We start from the raw sequence: 24869 nt of genomic DNA, 5'->3' as shown, positions 1-24869 counted from the left end.
GTGAACACAAATTTTGGGACAGAGATAATTCCTTTTGGAGATGAAAGCCCTTGGTGAGTATATTAAGAATCCCAAAACGACCACGAAAACGCGACAAAATCGATTAGTTGTCAATGAGAGCCGTACCTAAAATTTTCTGAGCGACATTTTTGTGGTACTTTTATAGCGGCTCTTAAAATAAAGGACGAAAAGGACATTGAAGGGAGCGAATTAGAAGGTCGAAGTGCTCTACGAAAATAATCCTCATTCGATTTGACTGAAGATATGTCATCTCATAAATAACCTAAAACAACAGTTAACAAAGATATAACGCTAACTTCAGATGCCTTACAGGGTCACTAGCAAAAACTTCATCACGCCATAACGCGGAAGTTCGATTCACGGGGGGATTCGGGGTTCTTAATATACTCACCAAGGCCTTTCTTCCCCAAGAGCAATTTTCCGTGTCCTAGACTTTCACCTCCATTTTGTTGCACAGTGTTATAAAAGACCCAAAAGTTATCTTATAAAAGACCAGAAGGTCTTCTTGTAGATTTTCTTATAGAAAATCGAAAGATCTTATAGAAGATCGGCATATTTTCATATAGAAGATCGAAATACCTTCTTATAGAAGAACCAAAAGTCGTTTTATAGAAGACCAAAAAGTCGTGGAAGACAAAACAATCTTCTTTGTAAAAGCTTATGGGACTTTCTAAATACTGAATAATTCAATTTTATGCAAAGAGTTGTTTTCCATCGGATACACGAAAAGGAATAATAATCCCTAAGCAACTGGGTGGACCCGGAGTTGAGTATACCTTGTACCCAAAGCCTGAAAATTAGGTTGGTTGGTCCCGTCACTGAAACCTGGTAAAGATACCAGCAAAGATTAAACGTACAGGCCTATCTATCTCTTGTTGCCAGTGGCGAAGACTCCAGAGACAACACTCCTCCCCATGATGATAAACTGTTTCCCAATTGTCCAATATCAGCATAGAACCGATATGGTGGCTATTGGCCCATTCGAACCGTCAATCATGACACGCTGTTCGTGGACAAAGACTTCTTTCCAGCCGAGTCTGAAACGTTGTATAGTCAACTATAGCTTTTTTCCAGAAGTAAAAAGTTTTTACAATTTTTACGACTTTTACAAATCTTACCCGAAACCCCGTTCCCGTACACAAAAAAGATGTAAAATGTTCACTTCTCTTTAAACAAAAATGGCGCTGATTGACGCTCTCTTTAAAAACTTTTTACTCGACAAATTTGAGCGTGTAAAAAATAGTAACATAGATGCCGGTGTCTGATTGGCTGGTACGCCGACTTTGACATTTGTTCCAGCCTTTTTGACATTTTTTCCATTTTTGCGTTCCCGAACTTTTTGAAACAACTTTTGTGTGACAACAATTTTTCTCTCTTTCTCTCTTTTACGAGTTTTACTATTAAAAAGTACGGGAACAAAGCTTATACGTGGTGACGCCAGTCGTTTGTGAAATAAAAAGTCAAAGACCCGTAGAGTGAAGCAGGGAGCTCCCCATAGCGGCGTGATATCTCGGGAACTGTTCTTCTACCTTTCTGAAATTTCACACCCTTCAAACGCATAGAGATTGTAATATATGCGGATGTTTGGCGTCGTAGCTTAAATATCTACATAGCTGACTTAGTACATGCTGAAATGAGAAAAAATACTTACCGACGGTGTCCTGATTCGGCCACTAACTGCCCCTAGATATTGGATGTATAGTTCGATAGTATGTTTAAGTCTTCTGCGCAATCAACAGCTATTTGCGCCAAGGTCAGAAGTAGGAACAATGTCCTCAAGTCGGCCGGTCGTGGTTAGCTCTGTGGCACCATTGTGGAATGCAAATGTTAGAGCTAAGCAGTGAAAGAATATTCAAACCTGCCAGAATGCCTAACTGAGAAGACTTTAGCACAATAAGATATTGTCGATACGGTACCTGTTTGGGTGTTATCGCCGTGAGCATCTTTCCCTCCATATTTTCGATAGGCTTCCTCACCCAGCCACGTCAGGAGAGATTTTCATGTTCTACAGAGAAAGGACCAAAAGTACAAAAGAGAATCTCTAGATCAACGAGCCTATCTGGCAGGTTTGGATAGCATTCACACTGATGCAGTTGCACAGGCAGTTCAATAGAATAGTTTGTAATTCGTTCTCGAAGATCAGCAATCCCACGGCAGCGGGTTCTTTGTACCGGATTGACCCGGAACTACACAACATCATTGTTCCGGCCAGCGGTTGTCACCTCAGTGTACATATGTTTTGTATTTGTTTCGTTTCTCTGTGTTGGGAGCAGCATATCCCGGAATGCCTGCTTCGAATCCTTTTGGTCCGTGCCGGGACGGAGGAAAACCCAGGACCAATATATTTGTGCTCGGTCACATCCGCATCTTCACCAACATCCATCCTTCGGTGAGATGCAATAGATGTCAGGAGTGGGTGCATCTAAGGGGTTGCTCTGGACTTGTCCACGTGAGGGACTACGACAGGGACTATGTTGCTGCATGCTGTGTGAATACAGCCCCCAGTGAGTCCTCATCGGATTACGAAACTCCCTCGTCGTCTGATTATGAGACTCCCCCGCAGTCCCCTCGACAACAACCGCACATGCAGCCTTTAACACCAGCCGTTGTTGTCCCAATCCCGCAAAATGCATCCTTTTTGCAATTTAATTGCAATGGACTCCGAGGTAAGGTCGAGGAAATAGTAGATTTCATGAGTCGGAGGAATATCAAGGTCGCTGCGGTGCAAGAAACCAAGCTCAACAACAACTGTAGCTTACAACGTTGCGATGGTTACAACGTGCTAAGGAAGGATCGCACCAGAAGTGGAGGCGGGGGATTAGCTTTCCTATTGCACCAGTCTGTCCAATACAGACCTATCTCGCTTGAGCTTGTCTCTAATGACCCGTACATGGAATGTAGGGGGATAGCAGTCAGTTGTGGAACTGCCGAGATAGAGTTGCTGGACGTTCACATCCCGCCGAGAAATAGTTTTATCTCAGATTACGTGGCTAACATTAGCCCGCTTTTCGAAGGTCATAATCGTCTGGTCCTGGGGGACTTTAATGTGCATCATGAGATGTGGCATTCGGCCCTCGGAAACGATCAGAGAGGCACAGTGCTGGCTGAGCAGATTGACAGCTCTACGTTTCGCACGGTCAATGAGGGCGCCCCTACCAGAATTAGAGGAGAGTATCATAGCTCGCCAGACATAACCATCGTGTCACCTGGGGCAGGATTCTTATTCTATGAAAATTTGAAATGAAAAATATTTCCTTTATAATTTTTTTCATTTGGCAGTTTTTTCCTTTATAAAAGTTTTCATTTCGCATTTTCATAGAAACAGAATTGAGCCCCTGGTCTGACAAATGACGTTACCTGGCAACCCGTCATTTCCCTTGGATCAGACCATTTCCCCATAATTGTCTCCATTAGCAGACCGCACGATTTCATTACCTCTGAACGCCGCACATTTGTCAATCATAAGAAAGCTGATTGGCCGGGTTTCAGAGATTTCACCAATCACCGCTTCAGAGAACTGCCCAATCCTTCTGATGTTCGGGTAGCGAAAAGACGTTCAGAGACATCATCACTGCTGCAGCCGCTCGCCATATCCCTGCTGGTCGAATACCCGAAGTAAGACCAAACTTCCCAGCAGAGGCGACGGGATTAGCAAATGAGCGTGATGAGCTTCGCCGAACCAACCCCAATGACCCCAGAGTCAGGGAGCTGACACTGGAAGTTAACAGGCTGGTCGGCGAGCATAGGCGGAACTAGTGGTTAAATCATCTGAAAAGTTGGAACATTGGAGCCGTATAGGTGAAGTGTGGGTAATGGTTAAGTCACACTCGAACCCTGGAAGAAGGGAAGATAGGACCTCAGTCACGTTTGGCGACGTTACGTTGGCTGACCCGAAGAGGTGCGCATGTAATTTCAATCGACAGTTTGTCGAGCATCCCGAGAGTGACAGGGCGAAGAGAAGAGTATTACGTCGCATCAGATCTCTTCCTGCCGAGGATGAACCACCACAATTTACAATGGATGATGTTGCCAATGCCATCAGGAACGCTAAATCATCCAAAGCGTTGGGCCCTGATGGAATCTCCATGGTAATGCTGAAGCAGCTGGATGAGCCGGGAGTGGAGTATCTCACTAAAGTTCTCAACTTGTCGCTATCCACCCTCATTATTCCCGAAGTCTGGAAAATGGGCAGGGTGGTCCCACTACGGAAGCACGGCAAGGATGCCAGCAAAAGTGAATCGTACAGGCCGATTTCGCTTTTGTCGCCCGTAGCAAAGACCCTTGAGGCCTTAGTCCTCCACAGTATCAGAAATAGCAATCAAGTTGGCGATCATCAGCACGAGAACTGCGCTGCACGCCATTACCACACATATTTGTCAAGTACTCAGCCAGACACGGCCGTGCGATAGAACAGTAATGGTGGCGCTTGACTTATTAAAAGCCTTTGATACAGTCAGGCACTCCACGCTGTTAGAGGACATTGAGCAGACAACCCTCCGGCCAGTCCGAACGCCAGTCGTACGTGGAATTCAGGAACAAGAAGTCCAAACCCCGTAGAGTGAAACAGGGAGTTCCCCATGATGGGGTGATATCTCCGGAACTGTTTAACCTCTACCTCTCCTGTATTCTGCCCCCTCCAGACGGCATCGAGATCGTAACGTATGCGGATGATTGCACGATCCTGGCGTCGGTTACCTATCCTGATGACATCTGTGAGAGACTGAACAACTATTTAACCGATCTTACCACTTTTTTCCATTCCATATGCAGATTTCCGCCACAAAATCAACAGCCACTCTGTTCACCACATGGACAGAGCAGTTTGGAAGAGAATTGAGAATGCGACAAACTGAAAAGTAGGAACAAGGTCCTCTAGTCCCTAGCCGGCAGCACTTGGCGTGCAGATAAAGAATCCTTGTTGACCACATATAACGCGATAAGTCGGTCTGTGGTAAGCCATGCGGCGCCAGTCTGGTCCCCGAGATTATGTGATACGAATTGGAAAAAGCTTCAAACTTGCCCGAATGCCGCCGTGAGAACAGCAACAGAGTGCCTCCTCAAATTTTCATTGGACCATCTACATGAGGAGACAAAGATTCTTCCAGTAAAGCAACACAATGAGATGCTTTCGTTGCACTACCTGCTTGGATGTTACCGTGTGAGCCATCCCCATCACCATCTTGTGGGTAGGCCCGACACATTCAGGCAGATCAGGAAGGATATCCATGCTCTAGAGGGAGAGGTCCAACGATGCAGGAGAGAACCCCTAGATCAACAAGCATTTCAAGTAGGTTTGAATAGCATACACACGGACGCAGTTGCCAAGGCCTTAAGCAATTAGTCTTTATTTTTCGCCGTTAATTATTACACCCATTCTTTGCATTTTCTTTTAACCAGCGTCGTTCGTGCTTACCGTTAAAAAGGTTCACATATCAATGGTCATTAGAGAAGTCTATCCCTGTCCCTTTATTAAGATGTTCATGGGGAAAATAATTATTTTCCTCTAGTGCATTTATGACCTAGTGTCAGGCAATTATTATGACCATACTAGAAACATTATTATTAACATTATTAAGTGACAAAAAGCTAATATGATTAGCTTCAATAAAATATGTACGTATAATATAACCTCACATGGGCTTTGTCGATTCTAAAGATATCATTCACCACAAAAATATATGGGGAAAACCTACTTTCTTTTATCGCAGGCACACACACACAAACCTTTCATTATTTCACACAGCCTATTAAACAAAACATAATGCGTCGTAATTATGTGGTTTTCGCATGTGATTGATAGATCTAGCGTTAATAGCAATTTGTTGGTATTTAAAAGGCATTTAGCAGCTTTAATGCAAATATTCAAAAAAAGGAGATATCAAAATAAAATCATGTCATTATCATATCAAGCAAATTAAGAAAATATATGAAGCATTTGTTGCTATTTTTTGTTTACACTACTAAAATGGGGCGTTCGTTTGTCGTCTATCTCATTATCATCAGTGGCGTTGGCATCGACGCCAATGCGACTCGATTTTGTTGATAATGCCGCCCCGCGACGCCTGCCCCACAAGCAAGCCAACCAATTATTGCTGTGAGAGTTTCTTTCCTTATCATTTGTTTATGTTTATACATTTTTTTGTTTATATTTTTTGTTCTGTTCTTTTTTTAATTTTTTGGCTTATAAACATTTGTTTTGTTCGCAGAGGTAGACACTCTCATGAAGTGAGAATTTAAAAAAGAATACGCAAAAAACCAAAACAAATATGTATCGACAGCAGCGGTGGCGCACGCCAAAAATTTTGACCCATTCTAGCCCAAAAATAAACAAAATTGTTTTGGTTTTTTTATTTCAAAGTGGTGGGGGGCAAACATTGAAAAAATTGCAAACATTTAAGTGGTCAATAGGTGTACTACATACAGTTAGTTAGTCATCCAAATTATTGCAAAAACCAAAATTATTTCAAAATTTGAAATAAAACAATGTTTTATTGGTATTAATAAACAACATTATTAATATATTTGTTAACAGTTAAATTCTTACACATGTTCATTAGACAGGTTTTAACTCTACAGACCGCATTCATTGTCCAATTGATGAAAAAATTTTACCAGTTCATTTCTGTGGCTAAACAAGTAGACATACAAAAAAAATTTAAAACCACTCTAATGTTCATTAATAAAATAAAATAAAAAATTAACCAAATCCTACTAAAAATTTTCCTAAAATTAATAAAATGGAAAGCAACTCACGGTATTTCTAGAAAATTTGATCCTAATATTTCGTAAAAAAAATTCTGGAAATTGGATAAATTAATTTCGGAATGTCATATTCCAATGGCATTTTTATACCCTCGCATTTGTGCTAACGAGTGTATATGGGGATTTCTGAGTGAAATCGGACACTTTTTCAAGATGAGGTTTTTGATTTCCTTTATTTTTTGCTGCGGTGATGCTGCTCATTAGCAAAACATTTTAGTATATTTTCAAATTTTTTTGGACTATCGGTTCCAGAGATATCGCGCCTTGAAAAAGTCAAATTCTGTAAAAACTACATGCAAAGAAATAGTCATAACTTCTTTAATATTGGTCCAATTTGAAAAAATCTTTTTTTGTATGTTTTGTTGTTTTATCAGCTGTTAAATAAAAAATAGCAAAAAAATTTGCACAGTGGGCTTGGATGCTATTTTCGCGATTTAATATTTAAAATCAATTTTTAAAGATGTTCGACCCCTTCGATTTTCTTTAATTTTTTTTTGTATTAAACTACGTTCAATTATAAATATTTTAAGTCATATGTGGTAATGGGATTCGGACGATTACTATTTTTTCTGATTTTTTTAACATTTTTCAATTCAATTTTTCCTTTATAACTTTGTGCAAAATTTATTAATTTATTAAAAAACTTAAAAGTTTCATTTTTAAACATTTGTTTTGATTTTATATTTATTAATTTATTTCAGACATCTTAAAAACAGCGTCATTTTTCGATTTTGAAAATGCATCAGCGAAAATTCCATTAAAGCCCACTGTGCATTTTTTTCTATTTTTTATGATAAATATATAATGATAAATAAGTACTCTTAGCTTCAAAAATACAGAAAATACAAATTTTGGACAAAGGTATAAAGGAAAATTTGTACTGACAAATTTTAAAAAATTCAGAAAAAATAGTAATCGTCCGAATCCCATTACCACATAGGACTTAAAATTTTTGTAATTGAACGTAGTTTAATACAAAAAAATTTAAAGAAAATCGAAGGGGTCGAACATCTTTAAATATTGATTTTAAATATTAAATCCCGAAAATAGCATCCAAGCCCACTGTGCAAATTTTTTTGCTATTTTTTATTTAACAGCTGATAAAACAACGAAACATACAAAAAGAGATTTTTTTCAAATTCGACCAATATTAAAGAAGTTATGAGTATTTCTTTGTATGTAGTTTTTACAGAATTTGACTTTTTCAAGGCGCGATATCTCTGGAACCGTTAGTCCAAAAAATCTGAAAATATACTAAAATGTTTTGCTAATGAGCAGCATCGCCGCAGAGAAAAATAAAGGAAATCAAAAACCTCATCTTGAAAAAGTGTCCGATTTCACTCAGAAATCCCCATATACACTTTCATACGGGCAAAATGTGCCTCATCGAAATAATGGTTTTAGACCCCAAGTATGCTTGGACGAAATGAGTTTTAGGCAATTTCCGTCTGTCTGTCTGGCTGGCTGGAGCGCACGATAACTCTCGAACGGATGAACCGATTCGGTCCAAAATTTGGCTTTCGTAATATTTTGTCTAAACTAAGTTTAAGTTGGAAGATGGGTTATATCGGTCCACTCCTTCCGGTACCTCCCCCACAAAAGTTCAAAAATACATATTCGGAAAATTTGTGCGCACGATAACTCTTGAATGACTAACCGATTTGGTCCATACTTTGCACATCGTGAAATTTCTACCAGACTTAGATAAGGTTCCAATATGGACTCTATCTGTCCATTCCTTCGGGTACCTCCCACACAAAATTTCGGAAAAGTTCAGTTCGAAGATAAGCCATATCGGTCCACTCCTTCAGGTACCTCCCCCACAAAAGTTCAAAAATGTTCGGTACGATAACTCTTGATGGGAGTGACCAATTTGGTCCATACTTAACACATCCTAATATATCTACCAGATATAGATCAGGTTCGAATATGGACTATATTTGTCCATTCCTTCGGGTACCTCCCAAACACAATTTTAGATAAATTCACTTTAAGACCTGCTCTCGAATCACTTTGATTTTTGTTGGAGCAACTTGCATTCGCTGCCTCAATTACGACAGTGAACGTTTTTTTAGGGGCAAGTCTATACTTCTTGAGAAAACAGCCCGAAATTTGTAAAAGACCCCTATGCACCATACGAGGGCGGTTCGGAAACTTCTTAGCCTATCAATGAAAGAGAATAGATAGTTTTTCAAAAATATTTTTAGTTTTCAATATAATCTCCTGAAACTTCAATACACTTAGTCCAACGCTTTTCTAGCAATTCTATCCCTTGATTAAAATAGTTTTCCTCAAGGTCTTCAAAATAGTGGTTTACAACTTTAATTGCATCTTCATTTGAGGTAAAACGCTTGCCAGCAAGGAATTTTTTAGATTTGGGAACAAGTAAATGTCACTGGGAACTAAATCAGGAGAATAAGGTGGGTGGTCAAGCAACTCGTACTTGAATTCGTTGATTTTAGCCATTGTTAAAACACTCTTGTGCGCTGGTGCGTTGTCTTGATGAAAAATAATTGTTTTGTGTTGTAAGCCAGGACGTTTTTCTCGAATTTGTACATTTAATTGATCCAAAAGGTTGCAATAGTACTCTGAATTTATTGTTTTACCCTTTTGCAGATAGTCAATCAATAAAATACCTTTGAAGTCCCAAAAAACCGTTGACATAACCTTACCAGCCTATTGAATTGTTTTTGCCTTCTTTGGGGCACTTCCTCCAGCTTCAGTCCAATGTTTGAATTGTTCTTTTGTCTCTGGAGTATGTGGTGAATCCATGTCTCATCAACAGTTATGAAACGACGCTTAAAATCCAATTTATTTCGCTTAAAACGATCCAAACAGCTTGAGAAATGTTCATTCTTATGCGTTTTTGATAGACTGTTAACAAATGCGGCACCCATCTTGCAGAAAGCTTTTTCATCTGTAGTTCTTCATGCAAAATTAAATGGACTCGATCATTTGAGATGCCCATGATATTAGCAATTTCACGCACTTTTATTCGTCGATCATTTATTACCATATCATGCACTTTGGCTACAATTTCTGTTGTTGTTGCTGTTTTTGGACGTCCACTACGTGGATCATCTTCAATGCTTGTACGACCACGTTTAAATTCAGCAACCCAATTTTTTACTGTTGCATATGAAGGAGCACTTTCACCTAACACATTCATCATATCATTATGAATTTCTTGTCCCGATAAACATTTTTTATGTAAATATTTAATGACAGCACACTTTTTTAATTTTTCCATTGTAAAAAAAAATGCGGATGCGTCTTTTTTGAACACGTGTTTCAGGGCTGTCAGATATGGCGATTTCTCGCCAAACATGGCGATTTTTCAGCACGTTTGGCGACTTAATTTTTGACTTGGCGACATGGCTATTTTTTGGCGGATTACAGAATAGTTGGCGATTTCGTTGGCTAATTTTGGGATATGTTCTCTTTTTTATTAATTAAACAATTTTTTGTATTCTTATGTTTTTTTATGTAATGTTAAATACTTAATTCAATTTGTAATATATGCCTAAAAAATAAATGTTCACTAAATTTAACGTGTTTGTAAATATTTACACAACAATGATAACACAGTACATTTTTGCCTTTGGGAGTAAATCAAATATTCTTAGCGCTTTGAAAGATATGAACCTGACAAAATACGTATATTCCCTTTTTAAGCCTTTTATCGCGATGCAGTGTCAGAATATGGCTAATTTATTCGTGTTGCACAGTGTTATTATTTACAAAATATGTTTAGGCACACACTGAATATTCTTGATCTGTGTAAATTCTGAATCTATATAGGCATGTCCGTCCGTCTGTGGTTATCACTCTAGCTTCTAAACAAATTGAGATAATACGATACAATCTTTTGTTTGCAGGCAGGAGGAATTCAAATTTTGGCTATGGCCCCATATACCTGTACCACCCGATTTCACTTTTTTGTAGTTCTAGATACGTTTTCTGACTGAATTAGTTCTAATTTGGCATTTTGTGGTCCCAGTGGTACCTGAAATCGGTGGGTACCTTTATATGGCGGCTATTCCAAAATATAAACCTATGTTCATAATTTTTGATTGAGAAATTTCTGGATCACTTGGATTGTAAATTCCAACTTATAGCTTATTCGGTCACAAAATGTAGCGAAAAATACTTCAAAAAACCAGAAATCGGGCGGTATTGTTATATACCTTCCAGCAAACAAAGGAGGCATCTGTGCAAAATTTTAGTGTCCTATCTCAATTTATCTGGATGCTAAAATTATTAGCACAGATAGACGAATGGACATGCATAGATTGACTCAGAATTTTACCCTTATATACTTTATATGGTCGTTACCAACGAAACAAATTAATATATGTATTAAAGGCTAAATGAAGTATAACTTTTAATAAAATTGAAGAATTTTCGGTTTGGCGATTTTTGGCGATTTTCGATACTCGATTTGGGTCAAAAAAAAATCTGACAGCCCTGACGTGTTTCTACATGAAGGAGTTGCCAGATCGAAACAAAATTTAACATATGTTCATAACAGAACTTTACGGTATGTATAAAATTTTTGTTTTCCAGGATTTTGAGAGGTTTTCGCAATACTTTTTGGAACCTATCGTGACAGTATAACATAATTTTCGTCTCATCAGAACATATAACGTCATCCCAGTACACCACAGGACGTGAAATGTTCCCTGTAGCAAATCGGAAACGCTTTTCTATATTTTGCTGGGAGAGCAATGGCTTTTTCCTAGCCACTATTGATGAATACGTTCTGTTATGTAACACTCTTTTGACTTTTTCTTGTAGCACACTTAATCCAGAAAATTAAATTTTCATCTGAGACTGTTTTTGGGGTATATCGTTCATTATTTGTGGGGTCACCACTTTTGGTCTCCTTCAGTTTGAGCCTTCCTTGTCTCTCGGGGCGGTATATGATGTTGTACACCGTTCTTAACTTATGAATGGTGATTTCAGCGATTCTCGGGCGGATTTACCAATGTTATAATTGGAATTAAGGTTTTCCAAATATACCGTCTTTGTTGCACGCTACTAATGACAATACATTATGACGAGTCAAGAGATTACATCACCATATACCGTAAAAGTCATAAAAATCTTTAATTGCAAAAAATCGATTTTGCAATTATTTAGTAGACACGAAAAAACCAGCCATCCGTGCATTTTGCCTGTTTTTTTCGTTATTTCCCACCGATTTCTGCATTTATTGCCTTGATGTTGTCATAAACAGGTAAATTAACATATACATATGTACAAAAACCCCAACATTATTGAAAGAATTTCTTATAGTAATTCCTTATTGAAAATCTAAATTTTTAAAAATATATCGTTTGCAATAATTTTGTTGACTAACTGTATATTCAATAGCATATCTTATTACATTTTTTGGATGTGAAAAGTTTAGACCAAATCGTTATTCCTTCAGAGGACAAAAGCGATTGGAATCCAATTAAGGTTTCAAGACAAATTTTAATAAAACTAAAAACTCTTTACATGAGTTTTAATTTTAATCTAATTTAATTTTTTAATTGAATTTATTTGACAAATACAGTAACCTAGCCCATAGGGCCATGAGCGGTTCCAAAAACGGCTATACAATAACTACTCTAAGTTGGCTTATATCTAACAATATTTCTTAGTTTATCGTAAATAGAATTAAAAAAATGAAAAAAAGGAAAACAAAAAAACCAATTAATATGTAAAACAAAACAAGCGAATGCAAATTGAATACTAATTGCAAATGAGGTGATAATGATCCGGGGGTGATTCTTTAAAAACATATTCTAAAAATAAATCTTCCATAAAAGTTCTTTTAACTCTAGAAATAAATTAAATGGCCATAAGCAAACGCCAAGAATGGCTGGTCAACAAGGCACTGAAGAATGACAGACTACAACGAATATGAAAAACTGTTTGTGTGTGAAGAACAAAATAAAAACAGATAAATCGAAAGAAAAAAGAAATGTTAAAAACAAACTTGACTTGAATATATTGCTAAGAAACGAAAAACTAGTTCTTATCTTAAAAGTAACGGTAACGACAAGAAACATAAACTATAATCTTGTTTGGCAAGAAAATTTGCCAAAAAAAGGTCAATAAGAAATGTTTAAACAAGTAACATGGTGATTAAATGACTTGTGAAGTTATGTTGGCAGCATATATATGTATATTATTTCAAGGTAAAAGTTGTGTCTTAGTTTTGAATGTATGCTATTTATGCATTATTTAATTGATTAAGTTCATAAATATGTAGGTTAAGATTATTGATCTTCTCTGTGTGGGACCAATGTGTCTTCAATCTGTACAGACATTCTAAATTTATTGGAAAAGTAAAATTTACACGGATTCTAAGTAACCAATACTCACAACCTCCGCCACCCACCCTAAATCACTTTGAAAAACATGGAACCAATGCATTTGATTTTTTACATTTTCCTCCGCATAACAGAAAATATTGAATAACTAGAAAAGTTTTTTTGGATTTAAATATTGCACTTTTCTTTTGAAGGAGCCGATGGGCTGTTAAAGACCGGTGACGACATACTGATAAGGAGTATGTATCAATTGGAACCTCACTCTACTAGGTCTCGCGTACAGAGGCACAAGTCACAAACTCATCACATATAAAGTGCTGTCGGGCGTATTGGGTGAAAAGCTAAAACCCTAGATCCAAACCCAAAGAAGACCCATGAGGAACAGATCGGCACATACCACTTACTTGCCACCTATATACCAATAAGATCGAAGGTGTTCCAAGCTATGTCTGGTTTGGTATTCCTGCAAAATTAATAAGATTACGCAGTTAACAATAACTAAAACTAGATCAGTAGTGCGATTCTCTAACTCATTTTTTGAGCTACCGACAAATATCGGTAAAATTAAATTAAATTCGGTTATAACCGATTCGGTTATTAACGATGTTTTTCGGTAAGTTAGGTACGAATAAAAAGTAGACGTAAAGTTCTACCGATAGCAAGAGTGCTGTCAAGTTTTATTTGAACTTTTAAGTCATAATTTTGCGTTTTAATTTTACCGAAGTTAGAGAATCGCACTACAGCAGGAAAGAACCGAGACTTTCAGTACCACATGGGGTTTCAGACAAGGTGGAAGCCTATGTTGTGATCAATTTAACATCTTGCTGGAAAAGGTCATACGAGATGCTAATGCATATAGGAAATATAATAAAACTATCATTAAAGAATATAATATAAAGAAATAATGTTACTGGATAATGTATATGACATCGACATAATAGGCCTATCAAAACCTGCCGTAACAGCCACCTTTGAAAAATTGAAAAAGTGTTCGCCAAAGCGGATCTGGCAGTGAACGGCGATAAGATCAAGTTTATTACAAACATGCAGCACATCCAGTAGACTCGAACCAGCTGTGGACGTTGCAAGGCCAGATTGGAATATAGACTATATCGGTCCACGTCTTCGGGTACCTCACACATAATATTTTAAATTTAATGAAGGAATGTAGTTTAAGGATATGTTTAGAATTGCCCCCAGTACAACTTCCAGAGATAATGGCCATGACGGCAACATCTGCAATAACTAATGAATCCTACTGCGGCCAGTTTTATGCAGCGAATTGATTCGGAAGAAACTTCCGAAACTTCTCAGACTGCTAGCCCCCATCCCAGCTCTTTAGGTCCGAAGAACTCCGAATCTGTCCCGTTTTCCAGATCCGCATCGACCACATTTCAAAATCGGGTAGATGTAATAGATGTATAGAATGGGAACACTTCCGAGGGTTGTTAATTGGTGTATTCCCTGAAATTCCCTACCCCACTTCTTGTATGGAGTATGAAATCTAAGTAAGCAAACCTAGGATTGGATAGATTTTGGATAGAATTTGTAACATGTCATCAAGCACTAGTTGCCGACTAGAGACAACTTAAATGTAATTCAAATATCATTGTACTTAAAGTAACTCAAAACAAGTATAAACAGCCTTAAGTAACCTTTTGTACACTCCCATATGTAAATTATATTGAAACGAGATTTCACTAAGGATTACTGCGATAGGTATGTTGTTGCTTGCTGCGCCAGAACATCTCCCATTGATTTCGTCGTCGAACTCATCATCGGAATACGATACACCCCGCAGTTTACCCAACAAAAACAAACGCAGCATCTAACACCACAAGATGTTGTTCAGCGGCCAGAAAATGCATCATACCCGCAATTCAATTGGGACCGTTCAATTGAATTGCGCAATTAGGTCAGCGAAATTGTGTACTTCATGAGTGGGAAAAACATCATGGTCCCGCGATCCAGCAAACAAAGCTACCCGCCATCAGTAGCTTGCAACGTTCTAATGGTTAGGACGTTTCGCGTAAGGATCGCACAAGAAGCGGAAGAGGAGGACTTGTCTTCCTAATACTCCAGTCTGTCAAGTATAGACCTACCTCGCTTGAGCTTGACTCTAGTGACCCATACGTGGAATGTATGGGGATAGCAGTATAGTTTGTGTACATTAGGGCGGTCCAAAAAATTACAAAAAAAAAATTTTTTGAAACGCCTACCCCGTATTTTTCATATTTGATCCAAAAACCCTATATAGTAACATGGGGCGCCATCGCCACTTTTTTGTTTAAAATGTTCTCATACAGACACCGTTAAAGTTTTTTCAATTATGTTTTTGGTACAAATATTATGATATCTTGACTAAAAGTTTTGATATTATTTTTGAGAATTTACAAAATGTCTAAAAAGTGGCGAAGCCTCCCCACCCATCGATATTGAACATTCTCCAACGGACTCTAAAACTGTAATTTACCATACTTCTTCCTTAAATATCAACATTATGCAAAAAAGGAACATGTTTTCTATTGAGTAATCAAAAATGATTTTAAAATTCACAAAAAGTAACCGATTCTAGCGGTTAATTGAAGTAGGTACTTGAATTTAGGTACAAAAATCATAATATAACTTAAACAAGACACGTTTAGGATAATATTTGATTTTAACTTCACATTATAGTGTTGTATATCTATGGTATAATGAATTTAAGTTAAACATGACAAATTTCTAACATTAACCCACCACGCCCCTATCATGGCGTAGGCGCCCCACCCCTTACATAGTTCATAATATTAATACATTGACATTTGCAATTGCTTTTTTCATGCGAATTATTGGGATTTATATTCTTCAGTGGGTGCCACCGTGGTGCAATGGTATGCACGCCCGCCTTGCACGCAGAAGGTCGGGGGTTCGATTCCCCGGCCAAGCAACATCAAACATTTTTCAACGGTGGCAAAATACCTCTCAGTAATGTTGGCGACATTTCCTGAGTATTTCAGCCTTGAAAAACTTCTCCATAAGTGGTGTCTTAAGACACGCCGTTCGGACTCGGCGATAAACAGTAGGTCCCATATCATTGAGCTAAATATGAATCGGGGTGCACTCATTGATATGAGAGAAGTCTCCCTTGTCCCGTATGGGATGTGGTGGAACAATGTTTTTTTTTTTTTGTTTCTTCAGTAGCTGTCTTCTAACGGTATAAAATGTTTTTTTGATATCACAAAAGGTAAAGAAGATATCACAAAAAATATCTACCATAATTATTTTTCCCAATCCGCTATCATACCTATGACACAACTGCCAACTTTTAGGGGATGATAGATCTTCATTAAACTCACAATTTTGCCTTTAACGGTTTTTTTCTAACACTTGTATTTTGTGAGAAAATCGGCGCTGGCGTAGCCGCCTCAGTGGCGAAGGCGCCCCATGTTACCATATATGAAATTTTATGGCGGTCGGTTAACGTTAGCCCGTGCCACCAAAGTTATCTTTGTTTGTGTAATTTGTATGGGACCAAAGGTCAATTTTCACGCAAATGCTCTAAGGGCCACACACTTATGGTCCAATCGATGAAAAAACTCTACCAGTTCATTATTGTGGCTATGAAACGATGTCTACAAAAATGAATGATGATCAGTTAACGATAACTAGTGCCCCCTGACCGATCTTTATTTCCATAGTACTTTGTATAGGGGCCAAAAGCGAATTTTCAGGAAATCGCTCTACAGGCCACAATTACAGTATAGTCTCGATAATCCGGACACCACATGTTTCGGCGATGTCCGGATTATCGAATAGTCCGGATTACCGAGTAGTAATAAAAACATATAATTTTGAAAGTTTAAATCATTAATAAGGGGCGCTTACTATATAATAACCTGACATCTAAGGTAAACGAATTCATATTATTCATCCTGGCTACCAAATTTACTTCTTATATGCCTCCATCGTAAGGTGACATTTGCTAAGCATTTTTGTCACCTAAAACTTCCTTACAACTGGTGTATATTAATTCAAAGTTATTTTAAGGATATAAACTTTGTAGTCCATGTACATATAATGATTTCCCTCTTTCATGGCACACGAGCCTCTTATGACTCGCGATAGAACTGCAGAATTCATATGCACTAATCTCATTATGGTGAATATTTAGCGATTTCGATGAACATCACCAAATTACTTCATCTAGTCGACGAACCAAAAAGAGATGTTTTTTATACAAATGTTTTAGCTTACGATCTTTCCAGAGATTTGGCCATTATCGAAGATTTGTTTCCCTAATTTCTTAATTTTGACGCCAATCTCCTTTCTTCAGGGTCTCATCAATGAATTATTTTTTATATTATTTTTGTTTAATATGTATTATTAGCATAGTTTAATTACTAACCAACCTTTATTAAAATTTACTCGAATAATAAAAAATCCAAAATGTCTAAGTCTGGAGTTTCCCCCATTGGCTTAACTTCATCACTTTCCTCTTTGCAGAGAAAAATGTTTACAAAACGCACTGACAGCTTGCAAAATTTACTGATCGCTACCAATATCATGATTTCATCCCGGCGAAGGGAATTATCAATTGGCTTTTCAGTTTTTGAAATGATGATTTTTTAGTGAAAACCTGAACTCTTTAAGCATCGAGTATTCTCATGTTAATGAGAATGATGCTCACTTTTCGGCTTTCCCAAAAAACACCAAAACATTGAATCTTCAACTAAAACAAAACAAACAAAAAACAGCGAAGGCACGCGCAAAACGGAATTTTGTAAATAAAATTCCATCGACATACTCACAGGTAACTGTGTTGATGTTATTTCAACTTAACAGAAATCGATGATTTCTTAAGGGCTGTTTACACCATCTATCAATGTCATATGAGCTGTCATTTCTTTCACCCATTCGACATTCTCTATGTTTGTCAAAATTGACGTCATCCATACAACTTTCAATTTGTGCGTTCATACCTACAAGTGTTATTTTCGTATGACATAACCTATAAATATAAAAACAGCTGTTTTTGTCATTGTTTACATTTATTGTTGAGTTGCAAATTTGCGCAAATTTTAATTTTGGTTAAAGGAAAATGAATATCTAGCTTGTTTGTTGTGGTAGAATAGGTTTTTGGGGTTATAGAGGCATTTGCCACAAAGCAATCATTTCCAAGACTGCTTCTTTCGACCAATCGATCTGAAAATTACATTATAAACACTCTTTGTTTACTTTTCTAAATATTTAAATATACATAACTTTCCATTTTCTTTTTTAAAAGATTTTGTTTTTCTTTTTTTTTTGAGAATGCCAGAAAACAGCTGATAAATTTATGTTTACATACAAGAATGCCGTATCAAATAGAGCGCTCCCTAAATGAAAAATTTACATATGAGTTGCCAAATCATTTTGATAGATGAACATTTTCATAGTGGTCACACTATGTGTACAACATTCGCAGGTAGAAAATTTGACATCTCACACGACATTGATAGATGGTGTAAACAACCCTTTAGTTGAATCGTGCTGTCAGCTTGCAAATATTTTGTTTTGGTGTTTTTTGGGAAAGCCGAAAAGTGAGCATCATTCTCATTAACATGAGAATACTCGATGCTTAAAGAGTTCAGGTTTTCACTAAAAAATCATCATTTCAAAAACTGAAAAGCCAATTGATAATTCCCTTCGCCGGGATGAAATCATGATATTGGTAGCGATCAGTAAATTTTGCAAGCTGTCAGTGCGTTTTGTAAACATTTTTCTCTGCAAAGAGGAAAGTGATGAAGTTAAGCCAATGGGGGAAACTCCAGACTTAGACAATCATATGATTGAATCTTCAACTAAAACAAAACAAACAAAAAATCCAAAATGTATTATTATTATTATTATTATTATTATTATTTTTTTTTTTTTTTTTTTTTTTTTGCCGCGTTTCGAAATATAAAGCAGTTCACATATTTTTCGAGAAAAAAAAACTGATGGTTAAGCACAACATCGAACATAAACTATGATGTACTTATTATTTTGACCAGATGTGAACATAAAATCGGGTGGTACCGTTATAGGGGGTCTATTCCACGGCGTCGCAGTTGGTCGCAATCAATCTATGAAGAAATTGATAGTTCGAGAGCTCCTCTAAATTTGTGTACCATTAGAACAGCGGGACATCGCGAGTCTTTTTAGTTACATCCTACTAATAAAATACTTACTAAAAATATACACTAAAAAGATTCCAAAACAAATCCGATTGATCTATAGAACTGTAACGCAAATCTGATAGCAAAAAGAATTATTAAATAATTCAAATGACTCTTAACAATTTGGTCCTTGCGATTTTAAGTATAGGAACAAGACCAGTTTAGGGCGCGGTCCCGGATCTTGATGAAATATACACTACATATAGCCCTTGTGGCCCTGAGTGTAATGATATACATTTTGTCTTGCACAAGTCCATACTTCCGGAAATATGGGCCTTCAAAATTCCGCAAATACCAATGACATTCTCGAGAACGGGAACAAAATTTACTTTTAAATTTTATTTTTGTTAAATAGCCGGCCTTCGGCCGGGAATTTAAGACTTCCTCCTAGGGACAGGTGGAAATCTCTGGAATGTAAACAAAATTTTCATTTAAATTGTAAATTTTTCTTAGTAGTCGGCGTTTTTCTTAGTCGAATTTTCGGAATTTCAGATGCCCATATCTCGGGAAGTATGGACTTGTGCAAGATAAAATGTATATCATTATAATCAGGGCCACAAGAACTATATGTGGTATATATATCATCAAGATCCGGGACCTGGCCCTAAACTCACCTTATGCCACTGTTCGTAAAGGAAATTTGTTTCCAAATGTATTGTACTTTATCTCCTTTGAACTAGGGCGTTACTATTTTCCATCATTCTATTGACTATCTATACATTCTATTGATATCAGTTGTATTTTAGAGTCTCCACCAATTGTATTATTCAATAACACAGAAGTACAAAGTAATTTTTAGTAAACATAATTTGAATGATTGCCAAAAATTATAATTTTGACTCCTCACCATGCAGAGCCTGCCTATAAAATAACTCTTTGGCAAATGTTGGAACTGAAAAAAAAGAACAGAAAATTGGCAGGACATAAACAAAATATTGGTAACTAAGTGTATGGATGGATATCTATCTTTAGGCTCGTGTTTGTACACATTTACAACAGTAGGTATATAATAACCCAAATGTCATGTACTAAATATGCATGTACTACTTTTATGTATGCACGTTTGTATGTACATAGATATAAAAACTTACCCAAGGAGACCTTGAACTGATTCTTTTCGCTAATGTTTGCTGTTGTTGCAGTTGTTCGGCTGATTGTTTTGGTTCGTACTGCTGCTGCTGATGTTGTTGCTTGTTTGGTTGATGGTTTGTGTTGTTGGTTTTGGTCTTTTATGGCTTGTATCTATGTTGGTTTAAACAGAAATTGTATTGTCGTTGTTTATTTTGTTATAAAATGTTGTGTAGCTGTTTTCACTGTCTTATTTTTTGAGCCAAGATAACATTTCAGCTTTGCAAAATAGCCAACTATGTTTGTTGAACCTTGTCTTTTTCTTGTATATCCGCAGTGAACATTAGAATAATTAGCGTAATCGACTAATGCCTGCACAGATTTTCGATTTTTCTATAATGTAATGTGATTGTGTATTTTTGTGGCGAAAGGTATTAGACATTCGAACGGACGGACAAACATATGGTGGGCCAACGTAGAAAAATGAGAAATGTAATTAAAAAAGAAAAACAATTATTGGCAAAAAACAAAAATTCGTTACAGCACATCAGGTAATTTTTTTTCGCTACAGTCAACGTTCTTTGTGAGGGGGCTCGAGCGGTATATATTGTTTTGGCCAATTCACACAGGTGATAATAACAATGAATGATTATAAATTATTTTTAATTTTTGTTGCTTTTTTCTTTTTACAAATTCTTTCAAAGTAAAACAAATGCGCTGCTTCTGCAGAAAATTATTTGCTTGCTCTGACGTACACAAACACACTCTCACTGAGCAAATAGAATAGCAACAATCATTTGGAGAAATAACAACACACAGAGTCGCCAACTAACGCACACGAATTGCTCCCACTGTCCCCCTTTGAAACACACAAAAAACACAAACAAATCTTTATGAAGGGCACACAGCGCAAAAGGGGTGAAAACAAATGCACTGAAAAATACCAGCTATTGCAATTTATCGTTTTTTATTACACCAACAACAAAAAGAAATGGACAATAATGACAAAATTTGACGACACAAATTTGTATCTGTCAGATAAAATTGTCAACACTTTGATTTTCACATAACAAACACCAAATATACATTTTTATTGACTGTCCATTTGTACATCAAAATGCTTTTTAGTATTTTTCCAATAAGAATTTAAGTAATTAGAACAAGAATTTAAATTTTCCAATTGCTTCAATCCATAACAAAACACTGCAATTACGCAGTTAATAACGACACTTGGCTTTTCAACGGCGTCATCAAAATCATTGTGTGGCTCATCAATATGTGGTTGTCTGCTTCACATCTCATCCTTACCCAGTTGTTTGTTTTGGTTACTATATCTATCGCTTAATTTCTTTTCTCATATTCATTCGTTCCATTCGTTGAACTCTTCATTTACAAAAGTGAACCAATGTGAGAATAAACACCAACCTCAACCTCTTTCCTTGTATAAATATCCCTTTATATTATGTATTATTTAATTTAGTATTATTTTGCCTTTTTATTCTAATAACACACATACATATTTCATTAATTCTTTTATATATTTATATTATATATCATATCGACTTCATTCTGTATTTTTTTACATTTCACAAACAATAAGAACTACACAAAAACACTATATTTTTTTGCTGTTATGATTTGTATGTATTGCGAATATTTACGAAAGGGAGAAAATACAGAGAATGAAATGTCAAATAATTCACATGAATGGATGAAGTGTTGCCAATTGTCTTGTGAAATTATAACGGATACACCGAGAGAAATAAATCAAGTCACCATGGGGCATTTAACAGACTTTCTTTTGTAAAAAGTTTTTGTTCATTCGTTCATGAAATTTCATGAAAATATGAAGATTTACTTTAGCTAGGATCCAGAATATTGTTGCCAGAAAAGTGTACCAATAGCAAAAGTTGTACCCAAACTTAAATTTCATTAAGAAGTTTCATGAAATTAGGTGTTCTTAAATCGAATTCCCCACTACAGAAATTTTATGATTTTAGTCTACTATGAACGTCGATCTAGAGACGCATACTTTCATATCAAAATTTCAGTGATATTACTGTAGTGTGGCCCGGGACCTAGAGAGTTTCATTGAAACAATTACATGAAAACAAGGGTTCCTAGGTCGAGTTTCACAGTATCGTGATATCATAAAGTTGCTGTAGTGGGTAACTCGATCTATAAATACCTAAAAGTTTCAATGAAACCACTCTAGTGTGACCTTCGACTTATGGCAGTGAAAAAATGTCATTCTGTTAACATCGATATTGCTGGCATCCGATTAGCAGATAGTCCATATTTACATTGGGCAATTTTCCTTGTGACAATTGTCAGTTTGATGGATAAAATTCTTGTTTTACACAAATAAAAAATGAATTTTGTTTCTTCTGCGATATTTCTCAATGACTTGCATTTTTATTGCATCATTAGACTGAATAAAAAACATTACGAATAATATCCAACAAAATACAATCAACACGAAAATATGTGTGGATGCATGAGAAAAAAAGGCAACGAAATGATGTTTATCGTTTGTTTTTGTTCACGTACTTGCTTATTGTTGTTGTTGTAACAGGCTCTGGGTCTATCTCAAGTTCCAGGAAAGTGGCTACTTCGATGGGATGTAACCACAGATCCACTGGAGATAGATGAGTAGGTTTGGCGGGGCATTTGAATAGGTGCTTAGTATCGTGCGGGCCCATGCTGCATACTGGGCAAATTTCTTGCACGGTGCGATCGATTTCCGCCCAATACGAATTTAGGCGACTGCAATATCCCGAGCGTAGTTGAGCCAAAACTACTCTAGTTTGTCGTGGCAGCTGACGCTCTTCTGCTGCGATAAATGGGGGATGTACTCCGAGGACTTTATTCACACTATAATTGTTTAGTCGATGGTCAGACTAGCGCGATTTCAACATGGCGACGTCAAGTTTATAGGTGAGGGGTATGAAGTAGTGAAACCCATGTACATGGTTTTCTGTGTTTGTTGTGTTGCCTCTTCTTGTTACTCGTTGCATGATTTTTTCTTCCATTTTCTTTCATTTTTATTTTCTCAAGCAAACGATAACAACAAAACAAGCATAAAAACATTTGATTAATGAAAGAGTGAAAAATTAAATACTAATATTAATTTAATTATTAATGTTAATTATTTTGTGTTGTTTTTTAGTTTATTTATGTTTGTTTTGTTTTTATTGGTATGAGAAACACAACAAACGCGAAGGGTAAAATAAAGAGGACACGCAAAAATTTTACATTTCACGTTAGCGTGTGTGGACACTAACGAAACTTGAAAAGAAAATTTAACGAAATTGGTTTGAAGAAACCTTGCTAGTCTGACCATCGACTTAAGGCCTTGGCAACTGCGCCCGTGTGAATGCTGTTCAAACCTGCCTGATATGCCTGTTGATCTAGAGGTTCTCTCCTATATTGTTGGACCTCCGTCTCTAGAGCATGAATATCCTTCTTGATATGCCTGGGTGTATCGGTGGCCAGCAGATGGTGATTGGGATGGCTCTCACGGTAACACCCGAGCAAGTACTGCAAGGATAGCATCTCATTATGCTGTCGTACTGGAAGAATCTTTGCCTCCTCATGTAGATGGTCCACTGTAGATTTGAGGAGGCACCCTGTTGAATCTTATCCCACTGCGTGTCACATAAATTCTGGGACCAAACTGGCGCGGCATAGCTTACCACATACAGACCTATCGCTTTATACGTGGTCAACAAGGTTTCTTTATCTGCACCCCAAGTGCTGCCGGCTAGGACTTGAGGACCTTGTTCCTACATTTTAGTTTATCGCAGATAGCTGTGGCATGCGTGGACGACGTGAAAGTGGTGTAGAATGTGACCCCTAGAATTTTGGGGCAGTTTGTAGTCGGAATTCTGCTACCATCGACCATCAACTCTCTGCGCCGTCCATGTGGTGAACAGAGTGGCCGTCGATTTAGTGGCGGATATCTGCATATTCCTCGCGTGGAAAAGGGTGGTAAGATCGGTTAAATAGGAGTTCAGTCTCTCACAGATATCATCAGGGTAGGTACCTGACGCTAGGATCGTACAATCAATCAATGCCGTCTGGAGGGGACGGAGTACTGGAAAGGTAGAGGTTAAACAGTTCCGGAGATATCACAAACCTCCCTTGGGGAACTCCCTGTTTCGCTCTACGGGGCTTGGACTTCTTGTTCCTGAATTCCACATACGACTGGCGACCACACATTAGTTGATTATCCAACGTTTCTGACTTGGCCGGAGAGTCGTCTACTCGATCAGCGTGGAGTGCTTGACAGTATCAAAGGCTTTTGATAAGTCAAGCGCCACCATCACTGTTCTCAACCTGCCGCTAGCCAACTCTAACTAACTGCTTATAAAATGTATTGAACGTAGTGTATTTTCATAACTCTGTTGGTCCACATCGAAAGATGACTCCACTTTGCACAACTTCTAATTTTATTTGCTGGGATACAGCATAAAAATACAGTTTTAAAGTGACTTGAAACAATTTAACTCTCTGC

At 37.1% G+C, this 24869-nt stretch overlaps 1 protein-coding gene across 15 annotated transcripts in view; it reads right to left on the bottom strand.

Annotated features, from left to right (window-relative positions):
- Positions 1–22030, bottom strand: part of Ypel (Yippee-like) — a 133209-nt gene extending 111179 nt beyond the window's left edge. The window contains exons 1-3 of one of the 15 annotated variants that reach the window (XM_073975201.1): positions 21440–21596; positions 20377–20527; positions 19991–20177 (exon numbers count right to left, since the gene is read on the bottom strand). In XM_073975201.1, the coding sequence (XP_073831302.1) occupies positions 20113–20177; positions 20377–20527; positions 21440–21466 (243 nt within the window). In that variant the 5' untranslated portion in view covers positions 21467–21596 and the 3' untranslated portion in view covers positions 19991–20112. Of the gene's footprint in view, positions 1–19990; positions 20178–20376; positions 20747–21297 lie in introns of those variants that run through there. The other 14 variants (XM_073975189.1, XM_073975187.1, XM_073975192.1 and 11 more) reach the window with 14 other exon arrangements.
- Between the last annotated feature and the right edge of the window lie 2839 nt (positions 22031–24869).

The sequence above is a fragment of the Musca autumnalis genome, unplaced genomic scaffold, assembly GCF_047663935.1.
Source record: "Musca autumnalis isolate F117 unplaced genomic scaffold, ASM4766393v1 scaffold_3, whole genome shotgun sequence".
Taxonomy (NCBI): domain Eukaryota; kingdom Metazoa; phylum Arthropoda; class Insecta; order Diptera; family Muscidae; genus Musca; species Musca autumnalis.
This window is presented reverse-complemented; position numbering and strand designations above follow the sequence as displayed.